Consider the following 17812-nt stretch of genomic DNA (forward strand, 5'->3'; position numbering starts at 1 on the left):
CTTTCTTCTGACCAACCCAGATTTTTATAAACAGGGGGAATTCAAAGAGATTAAGATCAGAAATGATAAAAATTAAAATTTAAAAAAAAAAAATCTGCTGCAAAAGTTGTCTGATAGATATCAGAAACAGAAACGTAGTAAAAAGAAATTTATTTCCAGAAAGCCTACAAACAACCAAACAATTCACGAAATCGTGGCCAATCCATTGCTGGATCTTCAATTGCCACCACATTGAAGCGTTCAAGACCAAATTGGACTCAATCTCTGTTAATAATTACGGAATATGCCACTATCAACTCTTTTCATTCTACTCGAGTACACCAAGACCTTTCAGTTCTGTCCAAACAATAAATACTCCCAAAGCGCCTCCCCTTCCTCTCGATAAAAGCCCAAACCTTCACATTACTGACCTAATTTTCTCGAGAAAATTATACTTCCTGGGAAAATTTCAGAGATTTTTTGAAATGCCAGAGGAAGAAGAGGCAGGATCCCTGCCTGACCATCTGCGGTGTAAAAGAACAGATGGCAGGCAATGGAGGTGCAATCGACGAGTAATGGACGATAAAAAACTCTGTGAAGTTCATCATCTTCAAGGCCGCCATCGCCAGCATCGGCAGAAAGTGCCGGAGTCGCTGAAACTCCAGAGGAAAGGCAAGAAAATCTTCAAGGTTCAACGCAATCCGTTAGTTAGGGCTCAGAAGTTTAGGAAAATGAAGAAGAAGAAGCGAGTGATCGGTGAATCTGAGGCGCTGGATGAAGCCGTGAAGAAAATGAAACTAAAGCGAGGAGATTTACAGTTGGAATTGATAAGAATGGTGTTAAAAAAGGAAGTAGAGAAGCGCAAGAAGCGAAAAGAGTTTGAAGATGGGGATGGAGAGAATTCTGATAACAGTGATAGCGACAGTGACACAGAGTTCACAAGAGTGTTACCGAATGGATTAATGGCGGTTTCTACAATATATTCTAGTACAAATTCTGACAATGCAGGTAGTTCTTGTGCTGTGAAAATTGGTGCCGAACCAACGACGGTTAGCAGAAGGTGTTTTCGGTCCAAGAACATTGAACCAGTGCCAGTTGGCCCATTGCAGGTTCTAATGTGATTGTATTATAGCTACAATGTTTAGTTGTTATTTTGGATGGTTTTGTGTAATGAACATTCTTTATAGGTTGTGCCTTATAAAAGGGATGTTGTGGGTTTGAGGAGGAGGAAGTGCCATTGGTGTAGGAGAAGGAATTCGAGTTTGATAAAGTGTTCAAGCTGTCGAAAACTGTTTTTCTGCCTGGATTGTGTAAAAGAGCGGTATGAGCTTTTAGTTTAATTTGGTTTGACATCCGGGCATGCTATGTATGTATATTTGTTATTGCATTACTGTTGATGTTGAAATGTTTTAGTTTTAGCAATATTAGCTGCTAACATTGGGTCAAGAACTCCAAAATGAGAGTAGATATTGACTGTATTGAATCAAGCATCCACAAAATAATCAAATATTACATATTATATAAATTTTTAGCTTATGAAATAGAACTTATCTCTGTATCACACTGAGAAATTGACTGTATGATGTATTTCACTATGAACTTCCAATTGATTAGAATTAAAATTGTGTCCACCAAACGAGATGCAAAATGAAGCTGCAATTCATCAATTGCAGAAAGTATTTACCAATTTTATTATCCAAATCTACTGGGTTTAGAAAACAATGCTGTTAGAGAACTATTCTTCCAGCAGGCCAAACTGGCAATCATTTTCTAAATCTAGCTTTGACTAATGTGTTTGAAGACAATGCGCAAGTCATGTAATCAGACATTGCCTCTATGAATGATGCATTAAATGATTGACAATATTTATTTTTACATTTTCTTCATGATTTCATCCTAACTTTTGACTTTGAATCTCTTATGGTTGATTAAAAGTAGTTGAGTGAAATTTATATTTAATTTTAGGTATTTCGATACACAAGAAGAGGTTAAGAAGGCATGTCCAGTCTGTCGTGGAACTTGTGGCTGTAAGGCCTGCTCATCAAGTCAGTGTAGAGACTTGGATTATAAGGTTGGGTTCTTGATATGGCTAGTTTGGAAATGATTGTATGCTTAATTTCAGGCTGAATTCTAATTCTTCAACCACAACAACTTATGTTTCAGGACTTGCTGAGGGGCAAAACTGAAGTGGACAAAGTTCTGCATTTTCATTATTTTATCTGTATGCTTCTTCCCGTTTTGAAACAAATTAATCAAGACCAGAGCATCGAGCTAGAGATAGAGGAGAAAATGAAAGGTATGACAATAAAGGTCCCTGCAAATAAACTTCCGGATTCATCTTGTAGTCAAGGAATTAACATGCTATGGGTATTTTCTAATGTCTTTTCACATGTGACAGGCCAAAAACCTACTGAAGTTCAGATTCAAGAAGCTGAACTTAACTGCAATAGGCAATTTTGTTGGTATGATCCTTGCTGCTGATTTGTTATGACATATTTAGTAAATTTTATGCAATGTATTTGTGATTTTTTTTGTGCATTGTCTGACTTCTGGAGCAGCAATAACTGTCAGACTTCTATAACGGATCTCCATAGAAGATGCAAGAATTGTTCCTATACGCTCTGCTTAAGCTGTTGTCGAGACATTCTTCCGGAGAGTGTATCTGGAAGCATTAGATCTTTCATTTGCAAATGCCCAAATATAAAAAAGGCTTGTACCTCTGGAGCCCAACTTTTGGAGAAAAAGTCTGTTACCACCTATAAGCAAAGTTATGGGAGCAGAAATTTTTATTCATCTGCATCATCGCTTAATTGGAAATTTCCTGAGAGTGGTGTTGGTATATCATGCCCACCCATGGAGTTTGGTGGTTGTGGTGATAGCCTCCTCGATTTGAGATGTGTTTTCCCTTCTAGTTGGATCAAAGAGCTGGAAATTAGCGCAGAACAAATTGTTGGCTGCTACGAGTTGCCAGAAACCATAGATATGTCATCTTGTTGCTCATTGTGTTCGGAGATAGATGATGAAGCTAATGGAACCAGGCAACTGCAAAAGGCAGCTACAAGGGAGAATTCACATGATAACTTTTTGTACTACCCTACTGTTATGGATATTCAAGGTGATAAGATTGAACACTTTCAGAAACACTGGGGTAAAGGTCATCCTGTAGTAGTTCGAAATGTACTTCAGGGAACATCAGAATTGAGTTGGGATCCAATAGTCATGTTCTGCTCTTATCTTAAGAATAGTGGTCCCAAACCTGGGGATGATGAGGGAGCAGCGAATGATGCTGATTGCCTGGACTGGTTTGAGGTTAGTGTTGACATTTATAGAAAAAATATTCAAACATTTATTCTCTCTCTCCTTTTTCCTGATTTGTACTCTGTATAGACATCTAGTGGTGAAAATTGTAGCAATTATTACATTTGGGCTTTAATTTAAATTTGGATTTAAGAGTCTCTAACTGAGAAAATTTTGATTGCATTAGTGTCTAAATATTTACTTAATAGTGGTTCAGAGGTCCCCATGTTCATTGTCTCTTTTCTTTGAGAACGCGACTGCTACTGGCCTTCAGGGAACCTAGAGAAATCTAGAAAACATAATCCATGATGTCACAATCTAAAGCTGCTTGGCAGTGGGTGACATCAATAATAAACTGGCTTAAGTGTCCATCCGCTTGGCAACTTTGCTTTAAGATTCCAGACAGTGAACATGTATTTTTTTCTTTAAGGTCTTTTATTGGTTTCATCTATTAGAGATTTAATATTGAGAATATTCAGTGAGTCGTTTATTTTTTTTTTTTGGACTCAGGGCTTCTGTCTGTACACATTTATGATCTTCTCTCTCTCTCTCTCTCTTTCTCAATCTCTCTCTCTCTTTTCCTTTTCTTGGGAGAGGGATTGTATGATTCTCACATCTGGCAATCGGATTGAAGGTGTATTTTAGGTTGCTTAAAATCCTGAAGTATTTAGTTCTTAAGCAAATTAGATATCTATTTCTTATGGCAGGTGGAAATTGGTATTAGCCAGTTATTTTTGGGATCTGTTCGGGGACAAAAGCGAGCTAATATGTGTGATGAGAAACTAAAATTGAAGGGTTGGCTTTCTTCTCGTTTATTTCAAGAGCAATTTCCAGATCACTACACCAAAATCATTAAAGGCGTACCTTTTCCAGAATACATGGATCCCGAATCAGGTGTTTTAAATATTGCTTCAAAGTTGCTGCAGAAATTGCCAAAGCCTGACCTGGGTCCATGTGTTTATATTTCATATGGCAGCGGTGAGGAACTTGTGCAGGCTGATTCTGTGACAAAATTATGTTACGACTTATGTGATGTGGTACGTGTCGTTTTTATCTTTTGTTGCCTCAATAAGTAAATTATCTCTCTTTTAGAATTTAATTTGTGTTCTTTGTCTTTGAATTATTTCCACAACTCTTTGTGATGAATATATGTAGTATTGTCTAAAATATTAATTTTTTGTTGTTTATGTTAATATTTTAAGCTTCCAAGCAGTGCATCTTTATAGATGCATCAATCTCTTAACAGAATCAAATCTCAAAAATTTACTGTATGCTGGGAATTTGTGTTGAAAATACTTAATATAAAATCATGAAGTTTATGCTGGTGTACATGCTCCAAGCGTGCATTGAGTGACCATCCAGTGACTTGTGAGAGACATTGACCAACACACTTATAGTGGAAGATGCAAGTAATTGATCCCTTCATCCTTTTTTCTTCTCATTCCAGGTTAATATTCTGGCACATACTACCAATGATCCTGTATCAACAAAGCAGCTTAATAAGATAAGGGAGTTGATGAAAGGGCACAAGAGTGACGATCAAATGGACTCTGCATATGTTGCTTCTGATCAGAAATCATCATTAAATGGAGAAGACATGGAAGTAGGACAATGTGATGTGATTGGAGATGATTTAACCAGATGTGAAACCAGTGATTTATATCGCAAAGATAAAAACATGTCCGAGGATGGAGAATATGATACTGATTCTGATTCTTCAATACCTTGTCGTGGGACTATTCGGAGATCAAAAGCATCAGAGAAGACAAAGATTTCTGATTCCAAATATTTTACAGAGGAAAGAATGGCAGAAACTTGTGGTGCACGGTGGGATGTGTTTCGCAGACAGGATGTTCCAAAGCTTATAGAATACCTTCGGAAGCACTCAAATGAGTTCACTCATGGAAATGGCATTCACAAGCATGTAAGTGCAGAGCAGGATGCCTTATGTGTATCATCTGGAAGGAGTTGTTACTAATTTTTTTTTCTTTTATGAGCCCCTCTGCAGGTTGTTCATCCAATTCTTGATCAGAATTTCTTTCTTGACACAACTCATAAGATGAGGCTAAAGGAGGAGTTTGGTGATTACAACCCTCAATTTGTTTCTTACTACAGCCAAAAAGTAACTTTCTAAAATTTTATAATTTCTCACTGTTACAGAAATTGAACCCTGGACTTTTGAGCAGCATGTTGGAGAGGCTGTCATCATTCCTGCTGGATGTCCCTACCAGATTAAGAATCTTAAGGTAACAAGTGTAAAATTATTAAAATCCACCATTTTATATATCATAATAATTGACTTTCACAAAATTAAGAGGTTGGTATATGCTTACATTTGATGAATATGCAAATTCCAATCATTTTATATTTGTTTATTACATTCCCCTTTGTCTTTTGTTATCTACATTATGTGCAAAAAGTTTATCAGTGCATGAAATGTGAGCTCTAAATAAACTAAAGATCTTGTGTTGGTACAATAAAAATATTGTCTTCTGGTAGGGAAGGGGACTAAAGAAGCACATCATAATTTTCATTCAATGGTCTCTGATTTTAGCATGTACATGTCGTAATTGATTGTGGGAATGCTGCATGATTTCAGTTTCAAGCTCAATAGGTAATTTATGATCTGTTTGCTTTCTTATTTTTTCATCTAATGCATGATGACCTGCAGTCTTGCGTGAATGTGGTTTTGGACTTTGTGTCACCGGAAAGTGTTAGTGACTGCATCCAGTTGATTGATGAACTTCGACTGCTTCCGTATGGCCATAAAGCCAAACTAAACAAACTTGAGGTAAACTTCCTATGAACTTAGGTGTAACTGTATTTATTTTCTATGTTTGGTCAGGCAAATTGGCTGACAAAATGAAAATGGTTTTACCTTTTTCACAAAGCAGGTGAAGAAAATGGCACTATATGGTATTAGTACAGCAATCAAGGAAATTCGTGAGCTAACATGTGCGGAGTAAGTGTAAGTGCTTATAGGATGTAAAATTTTTACTTCCTGTCTATTTGTTTAGCTCATTGCCTGAAGCACGTCAAAGTATACAGCATCTAGTTCAGGGTTGTAATTGCCACATTACTTTGACTTGAGTTGCCTCTCCCAGAACTGTAAGTTTCAATCTATGGTTTGGGTAACTCCATTCATAATCAAGTACATAATTGGAGCGACTGATAAGAAGGTGAAATTTTTACTGTGAATAGAGTCATCTATGTTTATGTATGATGGTTACAGCTTTTTCAGGGCTAACGATTGAAAAGTACTACCCTATAAATTAGATCATTGAATTCTACAAGTTCTAAGAAAACTCTAGAATAGAGTTTTCTACTTTGACTACTTCATAGCCATGACTCACACAAGTTTTTACTGTGACTCTGTTGAAATATGTAAGCATGTGTAAATTCAACCATGATGATCATGTTCTGTTTTGGTAAATACTTCATTCCTAACACTTGCTGCACAAAGTTGCTGAATTATAGATGCAAATACTGTAAGGTAATATCAGTCAGGTGGAACAAGGGGATCAATGCTGAATTGCTGAGTTAATTTAGTGACATAAATGATCTTTTTGCTTTCAGCCAGATGCCTGCGTTTACATTAAACCGCACGTTTGCCTGTGAAAAAATTGTAACAATTGAGCGGTTATTGTGAATAACGTTGACCACTTAAATCAACCTTGGGCCTTTTTGTTGTGAAATACGGGGCAAGATTTTCTCTTTTTGGAACAAATATTGTTGTCAGTTGGGCTAGAGTTCTTCAAATAGGTCAGAGTTGGCCACAGCAAAGCAGGTATAATTTTGGATACTGCAGCAATCGCCAGGTATGGTTTAATTTTGAAAAGATTATAAACTCGAACTGCAATGCTTGCCGTAAGTAGTTGCTTCTATATATAGATTACAAAAATATAGATTATAAACTGACGGCGTGGAACAGAATTGACACAAATACAGAGAATACGTGAGATGCTATATGTACATATTTAAGTATATATATAAAATATATAATTATATAATTATATGTTATTTTATTATTAATTTAAAATTATTAAATAATATTTAATTATATGTATTATATATTTATTCGATTTGGAAAGACTAGGTTATCCTTATGAACATTTATCAACTGACGAATTTTCAAACAACAAGAGAAAGAAATTTCTTCCTTATGATAACCAGATCCACAAGTGCTTGCTTCTTCAATGATATTCCACTGTTTAAACATGAAATTCCAATAATATATTATTTATCAAAATCTAATTTTTCACTATGTATTGTAATATACATTTTAAAATAATAATAATAATAAAATTTTAATTATCATATCATTATCTTAAAAAATATTATAAATACTCAAAATTTCAAAATTTTTTATATATACTTCCATCATATCATCATTTCTTCAGTCATATTATATAATAAAATCTACCATTTCATATAATTTTTTATAAACTTTATAATATGTTTTGTTTTTTATAAATATTGTATTGTATGATATATATTATAAAATATTAATAAAACATACAAACATATATATGTGTGAGAGAGAGAGAGGGAGAGAGAGATCAAACACAAGCAGAACCGCATCCCTTGAACAATGAATTCTCTCTTTCACTTAACACTGAACATAAAACTAGCCTCGACAAGCGTAGCTGATGCATTTCATGAAACATTTGCCTCTTTCAAAATCCATTAAACTGATGAGTTGTTCACAGACTTCATATTCAATTCAACTCAAATAAGTTGTCTTACCATCGAACATTTTATTATAGAGACAAGAAACTTTGAAAACATAGTTGAAAGGCAGATAAAACAAGCCCCTTGTACTTTTTATCAATTTTGGGGCTCTCTTGAGCTTTGAGAGCCAGAAGCAAATACTATACACAAAAGACTTGAAAGAATCAAATGCCAAACTATTTATTTGCCTCTTCTGTTGCCCACATTCAGTGTTCCGTCGGTCCATGAGCCTAAGTTATAACAATGGTTTGTGGGAAAACTGGAATAAATAAATACAGAACAAAATTTTCTTATATATATTAAAAAAAAACCTCAATTTTAAAGGGAATTAAAAAAAAAAAAAACCAAAATCACTTCTCTTATTTATTGGGACTAGTATATTATACTGCCTTAGTAGTTTCAGTTTGCTTCGGTGGATCAGCAACAGGCCAATACCTTCTTATGGGGCCATCAGTCCATCGATTGTGTACGACAGAGACTTTGCCCAATCAGCTTTTAGTAGCAAAGTTTGTAATGTGTCCATCACATTATACCCAGGATCAAGCTTACGCTGCCAACCCTGAAAAATTGAAACAAGCACCAAAAAATACAAAATTAAATTCAGCATTGATGATCCCAATATCATAATATGACATTAAATATTCACCTTTTAGGCTACTTCTAATATCATTTGATCCACACTTGATATTTTCATAAATATCTTCAAAAAGAGAATACATGACATTTGCAATGAATATAGACATGAGGATAAAGGAAATTATAGAGAATGAAATGGTGAGATGGTGACAGAGATACAAAGGGCAAGGTTCTCAATCCAGTAATTCAAATGTTTAAATTGCATTCCTGATCAAGATCCTCCAATGATTTATCTTTCTTTGATGTTCAACACATAATTGATAAAGGCAAAATGTAAGAGCACATTTACCTCAAGAACCAAAGTTGTGACCATCACAGTGCATACATTTCCATCAATATTCACTCTATGGCGCCGAACTGTTTCAAGTAATTGTTGCATGCACTCAGCAGGATGGACCAAATCACCTTCTGGAGTACCCCAGAAATCAAAAGCCTCTTCCACTTCCTGTCAACACATTATTTCAAAAGTTATAAAAATAAAATGGAATAGAGATCAAATACAATTCCTGTCAACACATTATATCAAAAGCTCTACAAATAAAATGGAACAGAGATCATATCAATAGAAAGTATCAACAGAACAGCTTTTAACAAAAGTCTAGAATTTAAAAGAGTCAAATACATGGATATGAATATGGTGTTCTCCACTTATGAAAGTTTTCTTATCAGATGATCAAGTGTAATTAAAAGTCCCAAAGACAAAACAGAGGAAACTTACTAGAATGAAACAGAAGATATTAAGTTCAAATAGTAAGTACTCAAAAAACAAAAACAGATAAAGATCCTAAACTTCTATAACAGAATTTCTCCAAGTTCTTGTTAAGCATAGATGATGACAATCAGCCACTAGAGATTATATGTTATATTGTACAGTAATCATGATAGGCAACCATGCAAAAGATAAAATATAGGTGCAAACAATTACACCTTATGAAATATGAGCAGTAACAAACAGAAAAAATTTATAAAATTTTTGGTGCATTGATATAAATAAAGATAGAAAAATTTTACAAATTTGAAACCATTGCACACTGCCAACAGATAATCCTAATCAGAATTAATCACTTCAAAGTAAATAAGTCATAGTCCTGATAATAACCTCAATAAAAGCTTTTGGATTCGGGCAGTTCTGTTGCTTTGACAATTTGAGTGTACGCTCTGCAGCAGTGCGACCATCTCGCCGGGCAACAGCCTTAAAAAATTCCAATAAATTTACTCGATCACTCTTAGAAAGTTCAGCAGTCATGCCTACATCAAGGAAAATGACATGAGGCTTTGATCTAAAGAGCCGTTTCTTAGAAGAGTTGCTCTGAGCCACCCGTACAAGAATATTTCCAGGATGCATGTCAGCATGAATAAAATTGTCCACCTGAAAGTTAATATCTCAATGTCTTAAAGCACAGATATAACACTAAATGTCTAACTTATAATTAATAACTGAAACAGCAAGCACAGAACAAGAAAGCATGTAAACAATTAAATCAGTGTTATTGTAATAAAGAAAAAGAGTAAGCTCAAAATGGGAAGTAGAAAAATACAACCCTAAAATTCATCATCAGAAATCATTGCAAGAAACCATGTAGAATGCACATCTCAAGTTCTTTTATAACATAAAAAGGAAAAAAAAAAAAAAAAACAAATTTAGTGATTTAATAGAAAGAAAAATAGCTGTGTTACTAGCTTTTTGGTAAGGGACTGGTTTCTATTATGGGTCTGAACAAAATCCATCAGGGCAACAATTTACTTGGGCATAACTAGAGGCCTAGCTCGATCAGAATAATATATTTTCAACTTGAACATATTGCAAATTCAATTCATTGACAACACTAACTCAATTGAAAAGTTAATATCATAAATAGGCATATAATCAAGCATAAAGTAGACCAAATAAAAATTAGCAATTGAAAAGTTTTAATAACATCAAAATATAAATATGAACTACTCATTCAAGAAATGGTACCAGGAGCATCTTCAAAAGTGCATGAGTCCCAATGTGAGCAAGTGCAGTTTTAATCCGAGCATGTCCCTCAAGTTCATCAACATAGTGTGAGACACATTCCCCTTGCTCATAGGTTTCCACCAGAACCGCGGGATGCACAAGGGGATACACAGGCCTAGGAAAAGAAACATCCTTCCATCTTCGGAAATTATAAATAAAGCGGTTCAAATGAGCAGCTTCCCTAGCAAGGTCAACCTGAGACATCATGAAAACTGCAAATTGCTGGACACTCTCATCCAACCTTAGCCACTTCACAGCTGGAATAAATTTAGATATCTTTGCTGCCAAGTTGATTATTTCAAAATCTCTCCTAATTGATTCACCAACACCAGGATGTCTAACCTTCACAGCAACTACTATAGGCTTCACCTTTTGACCCGGGTAACGAAATTTCAAGGATGCCCGGTGGACTTGAGCTATACTACCAGATGCTACAGGCGACTCTTCAAAACTATCAAAAATTTCAGAAAGCTTTCTACCAAATGCTTTTTCAATAGTCTTTTTAGAAAACTCATAGCTATGTTCAGGAGCTTTAGTGTGAAGCTCTGAAAGCTTCTTACATAAATCTCTAGGAAAGAGATCTGGCCGTGTCGCTGCCCATTGACCCCATTTAATGAATGCTGGGCCTGCTTTTTCCAGCGTTTTAAGAATAACATGAAGCCACAGTTGCCTAAACTGGGGTCCTAAACAATCAGCCAGAGGTGCCATCATTATGCTAGGCGAGAATAATATCATAAGATATAAGGTTCTTACAAGCAAAATAACACTTTCTACTCCTGAATATATAAATGAGGTCAAAAAGGCATGTCCATCTTGTGCTCGCATGTATAAAGCATTTTCCGAAGGGTAATGCAGGGTCTCTGTAGACACTCTTTGTGCCCATGCTAGGTGACCAGATGTAAAGGCAAAAATACCAGGTACAACAAGGGGTGAACGTGTCAAAGCCAAGCTGAGTGCTTGAATGATCCTACTTATACGGGGGAAAATCTGTTCACCAGAACCTTCATGTAAAAGCCTTCTCCAAGCAGTTAGTGCTCGATGTGTTACAGTACTACTTGCAGCGGCAACTGATAAATTCCTGGCAGTGCAACTCCTACAAAAAAGCTCTTTGGTATTATACTCGTGGAACCCTCCCCTATGAAACCCATAATGTGCATAAACTCTGTACTGGGATGCATGTAATCCACCCGTAACTACAGTTGCATAATTCCTTATGCCTGAATGGCAGCTCCTCTGCTTCGAAACAATAGACTGTGCAGCTCTCCGAATATTTCGGAATGTCAAAAGTCTACATCCCAACAATCACACAACTCAATAATTCATAAAATAAGGCTTAATTCAATTATTTAAATTACTTTCACATCTCTTAGCTTCAAATTCTTATCTTAAATCTCATTAAACAAACCACTCACTACTAGCAGCTTAAGGAGAAAAATTCAATAATCAAAGATAAAACAGCCCCCCAAAAAAAAAGTACACCAAGAATAAAACCGAAGTCACAATTCGATTCAAGTCAAAACCATACAATTGAGTCAACTAAACAAAATAGAAAACTCTAAACGATAGAACAGAGTAATAAGGGCAACAGACCTGGACATGGCGATCCTGTGACGTGATAACTGGAAAAGGCTAACGTGCGGTTGTGGTGAATAATATATGTAGTTCTTGACAGCATTTTCCTATCATGGATTCTTGTGTCAGTAATTTGTTCAGGTGTTTGTTTAATTGCAGCTGATTGACCTAGCGGCGCAGAGAGAAAGGGAAGTCACTCCATCAAAACCGCGTTACGTTATGGTCGTGGAGCTGTTCAATTTGAATGCCTGTTCGGGGTTAGGCCCACTATTGCTTGGTCTGGTTTTCTTGGGCTTCACACAATGCATCATCTTTTTTCATATATGAAATTCTTTAATATTAAATTAACCTATTTTTAGGGATGCTATATATTTGTAAAAGTAATATTAGTTACATAAATAATAATATATTATTATATAATTAAATAGTTAAAAATTAAAAATAAATTAACACCCAATCATAAAGTGACACGTCATTATTTGGATATATAGTTGTGCGCATAGTTTTATTGTATTTACAAAGGTTAAAAATATCAAAAAAATATTTTTAAAAACATTTATTAAGGGTGGGTAAAAATCATTCACTTCTTTTAAGATTCCATTAAAGAAGTTTTCCGATAATATGTTGAAAAACAAATTATTATTCTCTATTGATAATAAAGCTTAGTTACCTTTGCCAAAATCCACATGTATTGACTTTGAACAGAAACGCAAGCCACTCTCCAAAAATAAAGGTCAAACTACTATTTCCCACCCAAGGTTTGATATTTCCTCAAGTTTCCATCCTTTAACTATGAAAATACCAAACACCCACCTATAACTGGTTAAATTTAACCAAACCCTAACGTCTGAAAATTTTATCTCTTTTTGCCCCAAAATAAAACTTTAAATAATTCCTCAGCAAATCTTAGCTCTAGCCTCAGTTTTAAAGATTTATTTTAATCTTGATTTGATTGAGTTCTCTGAGCGTTCCCGATCGAAGCATGAAGATCCCTTTGATTTGGAGGTTTGATCGGCGTCAGAGACGCCTTGGGAGACGAAGAACTTCGTCGGGGAAGATGATCGTCTTCCCAAACGAAGACGACGGCTTCGTCTTCCCCGACGAAGTTCTTCGTCTCCGACGTCGATCGGACCTCCAAATGGGAGGAAAGGGATTGCCGGAAGGAGAGGATGCTTTAGGAGGGAGACGCCGTCAGCAACGGAGCCGGAGAGGTCGCCGAAGATTTCAAAACCAAACCCTAGGGTGAAACTGTAATTTTGTAAAACTTAGGCTGGGGGAAAATTTTAGCTTTTAAAGTTTAGGGGGGCAAAATTAGATTCTATTTTAGTTTATTTTTAATATTATAGAAAAAATGACGATTTTACCCTTACCACCGTTAGGGTTTGGTTAAATTTAACCGGTCATGGGTGGGTGTTTGGTATTTCCACAGTTAAATGGTAGAAACTTGAGAAAACATCAAACCTTGGGTGGGAAATAGTCGTTTGGCCAAAAATAAATTTAAACTTAATACAGTGGACTTTGGATGGTTTACTCTCGGAATAATCCCAGCAGACAGGTTGGAATGGGTCCAAAGGGAGAGCATTATTCGAAGAAAATGTGTTTTAGGGTTTTGTCAGGATTCATGTATTCTTTATACCTCAAACATCAATAACCTGTTGAATATATTCCTCTGCAAATCTTAGCTCTAGCTACGTCAGTTCATATCAAGATTATATATTAATCTTGATTTGATTGAGTTAAACAAAAAAAAAAAAGGAGAAAAAGAAATATACCGATCAAATGCAAAATGATAGATAGCGATAAATAGTAGTCTTTGATTCTGAGGAACCAAGGTTATGAATGAATGAATTTTATGTAAATTAAATTCTTAGTTTGATACAGATAAGCACTCCCTTCAAATTATTCTTAAACAGGTTTTTCGTACAAATTCCTTAGGTAAAGAACGCATAAAGATTATTGAATCATATGGTGATATCTAAATAAACTTTGGCAAAAGCTTGAAGTCAGGTTTTCTCTTTGAAAGTTTTAATACTCCATCAGTTTTGTTAACCCTTAAAGTATTATATGCAAAATTTTGTATAAAGTCTTTACATAGATAATATTATTCATTGTTACACACATATTTATAAAATGAGGAATATAGATTTGTTAGTTAATAACTTCGAATTTCATCTACCCAAAATATGTGAATTAAAACAAGCATTGTTCACATTAAAATATATGTGAATATAATCAGAACACAAATTTTTGTTTTTATATGAATACCAAAATGCCTAAATGATTTACTTTAAATTATTTATCACGATGCCTCTTTTAAATCTTGTTCAAACAAATCCTTCTCGATTCTGAAATACTTTAAGTTTTGAAACCAATTTCTCTAAAACAATGTAATTAATCAAGATAACATAATTCTCTTTAATTCATAAATATCTTAGTTTTAATGATAATTTCTTCAATTACTTTGATTTTTACAATGATACTTTGTAAAATTCTTAAGAAAATAACCCAATTGGTTAGATCTCTTAAAGTGATAGTTTGTGCTTGGGGAAGGTTAGAGGTGGACTTATTATGTATTCACATCAATGTCATTATTAATCAAGTTGAAAAAAACAAACAATACGCAGACTTTTCAATGACTTACATACCCAAAAAGACAACGCATTATTATCCTAGTTTCTCCCCTTCATTAAGAAACAATCCCTAATTGATAGATTATGATAAGCAATTTACATATCAACATCAAATTCTAAGGGACCAATGAGTTCAAATGTTCAAGGGAGTGATCAAGAAGTTATTGTCAATTTGTTTTCATTAATTGATAGTGGGGGCATCCTATTTATTAGTTGAAAAAATATGGTCCATATGAATATTTATACGTCTTTGTTGAGTAGTTCTACTCTGTTAAATTTTTTATTGACAGGAGGAGCTTGTTGAATATCTAATATTGCACACGACTTATTATTAGTTCTGTGGGTAACAGCCACTAGCAATAACTGGATGGGAAAAAAAAAAAAAAAAAGTCTACGATTCTAGTTACATTTATCCATTTCGTCACGTGTCACTGCTGCATCTAAAGTGTACAATTATTTGGTTAAAATTAAAGAGTAAGGCAGTTGAATAACATCATAAAACACCCTCTTGACTTGATGATCAGATTATAGACTTTTCAAAGATTAATTAGCAATAATGATGATCATAAGCAAACAAAAATTCGTCTTAGACTTTAGATGATTACCGATTGATTGAGAACAGTTTGTATATCTTCTATTAAACTAATTAAGACATCTCTCCTAAAAGCTTATCTTCCATAATTAAAATTAAGCTTTCATTTGCATACATCATTTCAGGTTACACCTATGCCTCTTGCCTACTTTCACCCGCACAAATTCAAATGCAAATGCGATATGTTAGTCAATAGAAATCGTGAGTCGATGCTAGAAATTTGTCTTGAGGCCCCCATTTCTTGTTTCAATTGTGTAAATTTCCTTCTTAGAAAATGCACTATCATCTAAAAGTATCAGACAAAAGTGCAAAGAAACAAAAGAAAACATGGAAGAAAGTTGTAAACAAAGAAATCTAGCCATGGCAAAGGCACAAACCCACTTTAGGGTTTACTTATTCAAAATATTGAAAGGCATTTTTCTTTGGACGGTCGAGACTGAAAGAGATCGATGTTGCGTCTTTAGTGCTGTAGGCTCCTAGTCAAAGGATAGCCGTAGTCTTTATACATGAAAAAGTCTGCATTTTTGAACACGTCAACCTCCAAATGGGATCTTGTACACATGACATGATTGATCAATGCAATGGATGTTTACATCTAAGACACGAGTGGCCAGGCAGAAGACCTAACTATTTATTTGCATTTTACAGAAATCAAATGTAAGTTTTGCCGTATATATGACGCATGTCTTACATAGCTGGCGATGATTTTGACCTAAATATTCGGTAAAACAGGATATATTCAGGACCTTCGAATCGTAAGATTAGAAGATCAGAATTATTTCAGTTATTTCTTCGCCATTGCGCCTATATATTGCCCTCTAAAAGTGTATGATCCACATAAGAGAACTATTATACACATGAAGATGATTATGCATATAACTTTTCCCTTAAAATACACACCAGTTTTGTGTGGAGCAGCTGCACTAGAATGGAGTACACGTTAGAGACACGTGGAGGACACATTCCATCTCCTATAAATACTTCGTGGAAATTATAACGATGTAATTCAATTGCTGCACATGGGCTTCTGTGTCTGTATTCATATAGAAAACGGAAACTCTGTGACGTGTTTTAAAAGTTAAAACGACAAAGTTTAGTGCGTCAAAATAGGGTCATTTTACTGTAGCGAAGATTGGAAAGTTGAAAATAAAACAATAAATAAACGCAAATTTAAGATTAATCAGTGAAACCAACATAAGTTGAGAGGTAGATTCAATAGTAAGTTACCAATGATTGGCCTAATCATGCAAAGCTTATCAAATAATCGGCGAGTTTAAACTTTAAAGTCCAACTCCTCGATAGAAACTGGATAAGACACATCCAATTACCGGGTCAACCAGTCACTCCAAACCCCATAGCGGGACCCAACTTATGCATTATTGTTTCCACGAGTCCAAAACGATGACGTAACTAGCATTGGGTCTTGGTTTGACACTGAAGCTATTAAATGGTGTTAGAGGTGAGCACAAGACACACGCCATGATTTTCAATAAAGCTAGCCCTCTTTTATTTGTGGTCCCCGTTTCATGTAAAGTCGCCGCTACACATCGACACGTGCCCCTCATTTTTGTCAAACTCTATTACCCATAATCCCCATGCAAATCACTTCTTTATATTATTAGTACGTGAAAAGACAGTTGCCCTAACAGGTGGCAGGGACACGTTTCGCATCCACAAGCGCCGGTCTCTCTCGCCGGAACTTCGCCGGGATTTGATGCCTCTGGGGAACTTTGAAACAGATCTTTTTTTTCTCCTTCTTCTCAATGATAGTTCTACTGCTTTTTTCAACTTTGTTTTCTCATCTTTCCTTCAATTAGAGTTTCATTTTTCTTTCACTTTTGTGACTTTTATTTGCAATTGAACTTTCCTCGTAGTGAGCAATGTTGGAAACTTTGAAACAAAACTTTTTTTTTCTTTTTTTCTCAATGATAGTCCAATTGCTTTTTTCAACCCTTTTTTTCTCATCTTTGCTTTAATTAGAGTTTCAATTTTTTCGCTTTCATGACTTCGATTTGCATTTGAACTTTCCTCATAGTGTGCAGTATTGGCCTTTTAAGGGGAGAGAGAAGAACTTGTATTCTAGATAATATTTAATTACAAGTGTAATACGTTAATTAAGTGAAAGGTAGCTATATGCATTAATAATATATATAAATAATAAAATATTATCATATAATTAAATATTATTTAAATCATAATATAATGGCCAATTAAGTTAGGGAAGTTTTAGATAATTTATTTGATTCTATATTTTATTTGAATGTTTTTAGTAAGGACAAAAGGTCAATCACAGAAGAACTGGTGCTTTTCTGTTCATTTGAGGAATTTGAACATATAATAAGATTTATAAGGCAATTTTAAAATGACAAGATGACA

The 17812-nt window shown here is 34.8% G+C and overlaps 2 protein-coding genes across 3 annotated transcripts; one reads left to right on the plus strand and one right to left on the minus strand.

The window, feature by feature from the left end:
* Window positions 1-94: 94 nt before the first annotated feature.
* Window positions 95-6610, plus strand: LOC123193660 (lysine-specific demethylase JMJ25-like). Its single transcript, XM_044606722.1, has 12 exons — window positions 95-1088; window positions 1167-1300; window positions 1945-2050; window positions 2143-2275; window positions 2378-2441; window positions 2538-3288; window positions 3984-4313; window positions 4724-5200; window positions 5285-5357; window positions 5437-5522; window positions 5948-6067; window positions 6171-6610. The coding sequence occupies exons 1-12, from the start codon at window positions 465-467 to the stop codon at window positions 6240-6242; spliced, it is 2970 nt and encodes a 989-aa protein (XP_044462657.1). The 5' UTR covers window positions 95-464; the 3' UTR covers window positions 6243-6610.
* Window positions 6611-8065: 1455 nt separating this feature from the next.
* On the minus strand, window positions 8066-12436 carry LOC123193433 (probable serine/threonine-protein kinase abkC). Of its 2 annotated transcripts, none has more exons than XM_044606428.1 (5): window positions 12233-12436; window positions 10604-11735; window positions 9743-10012; window positions 8933-9088; window positions 8066-8566 (listed from the first exon to the last, which is right to left on the minus strand). In XM_044606428.1, exons 1-5 carry the CDS (start codon window positions 12238-12240, stop codon window positions 8447-8449), a joined length of 1686 nt encoding a protein of 561 aa, XP_044462363.1. In that variant the 5' UTR covers window positions 12241-12436; the 3' UTR covers window positions 8066-8446. The 2 variants fall into 2 exon arrangements, with proteins under 2 accessions (XP_044462363.1, XP_044462362.1); XM_044606427.1 differs by having other exon boundaries at window positions 10604-11930.
* Between the last annotated feature and the right edge of the window lie 5376 nt (window positions 12437-17812).

The sequence above is a fragment of the Mangifera indica genome, chromosome 12 (assembly GCF_011075055.1).
Source record: "Mangifera indica cultivar Alphonso chromosome 12, CATAS_Mindica_2.1, whole genome shotgun sequence".
In the NCBI taxonomy this organism is placed as follows: domain Eukaryota; kingdom Viridiplantae; phylum Streptophyta; class Magnoliopsida; order Sapindales; family Anacardiaceae; genus Mangifera; species Mangifera indica.

What these genes read in the sequence shown, in the direction of transcription:
- LOC123193660 (XM_044606722.1), top strand. Translation starts at nt 465, where the DNA reads ATGCCAGAGGAAGAAGAGGCAGGATCCCTGCCTGACCATCTGCGGTGT. An exon ending in TGCAATAGGCAATTTTGTTG is followed by an intron (nt 2,442 to 2,537) that starts GTATGATCCTTG and finishes CTTCTGGAGCAG; the next exon opens with CAATAACTGTCAGACTTCTA. An exon ending in ATTGCCTGGACTGGTTTGAG is followed by an intron (nt 3,289 to 3,983) that starts GTTAGTGTTGAC and finishes TTCTTATGGCAG; the next exon opens with GTGGAAATTGGTATTAGCCA.
- LOC123193433 (XM_044606427.1), bottom strand. An exon ending in CACTTTTGAAGATGCTCCTG is followed by an intron (nt 10,013 to 10,603) that starts GTACCATTTCTT and finishes ATTAACTTTCAG; the next exon opens with GTGGACAATTTTATTCATGC. An exon ending in ATCCAAAAGCTTTTATTGAG is followed by an intron (nt 9,089 to 9,742) that starts GTTATTATCAGG and finishes ATGTGTTGACAG; the next exon opens with GAAGTGGAAGAGGCTTTTGA.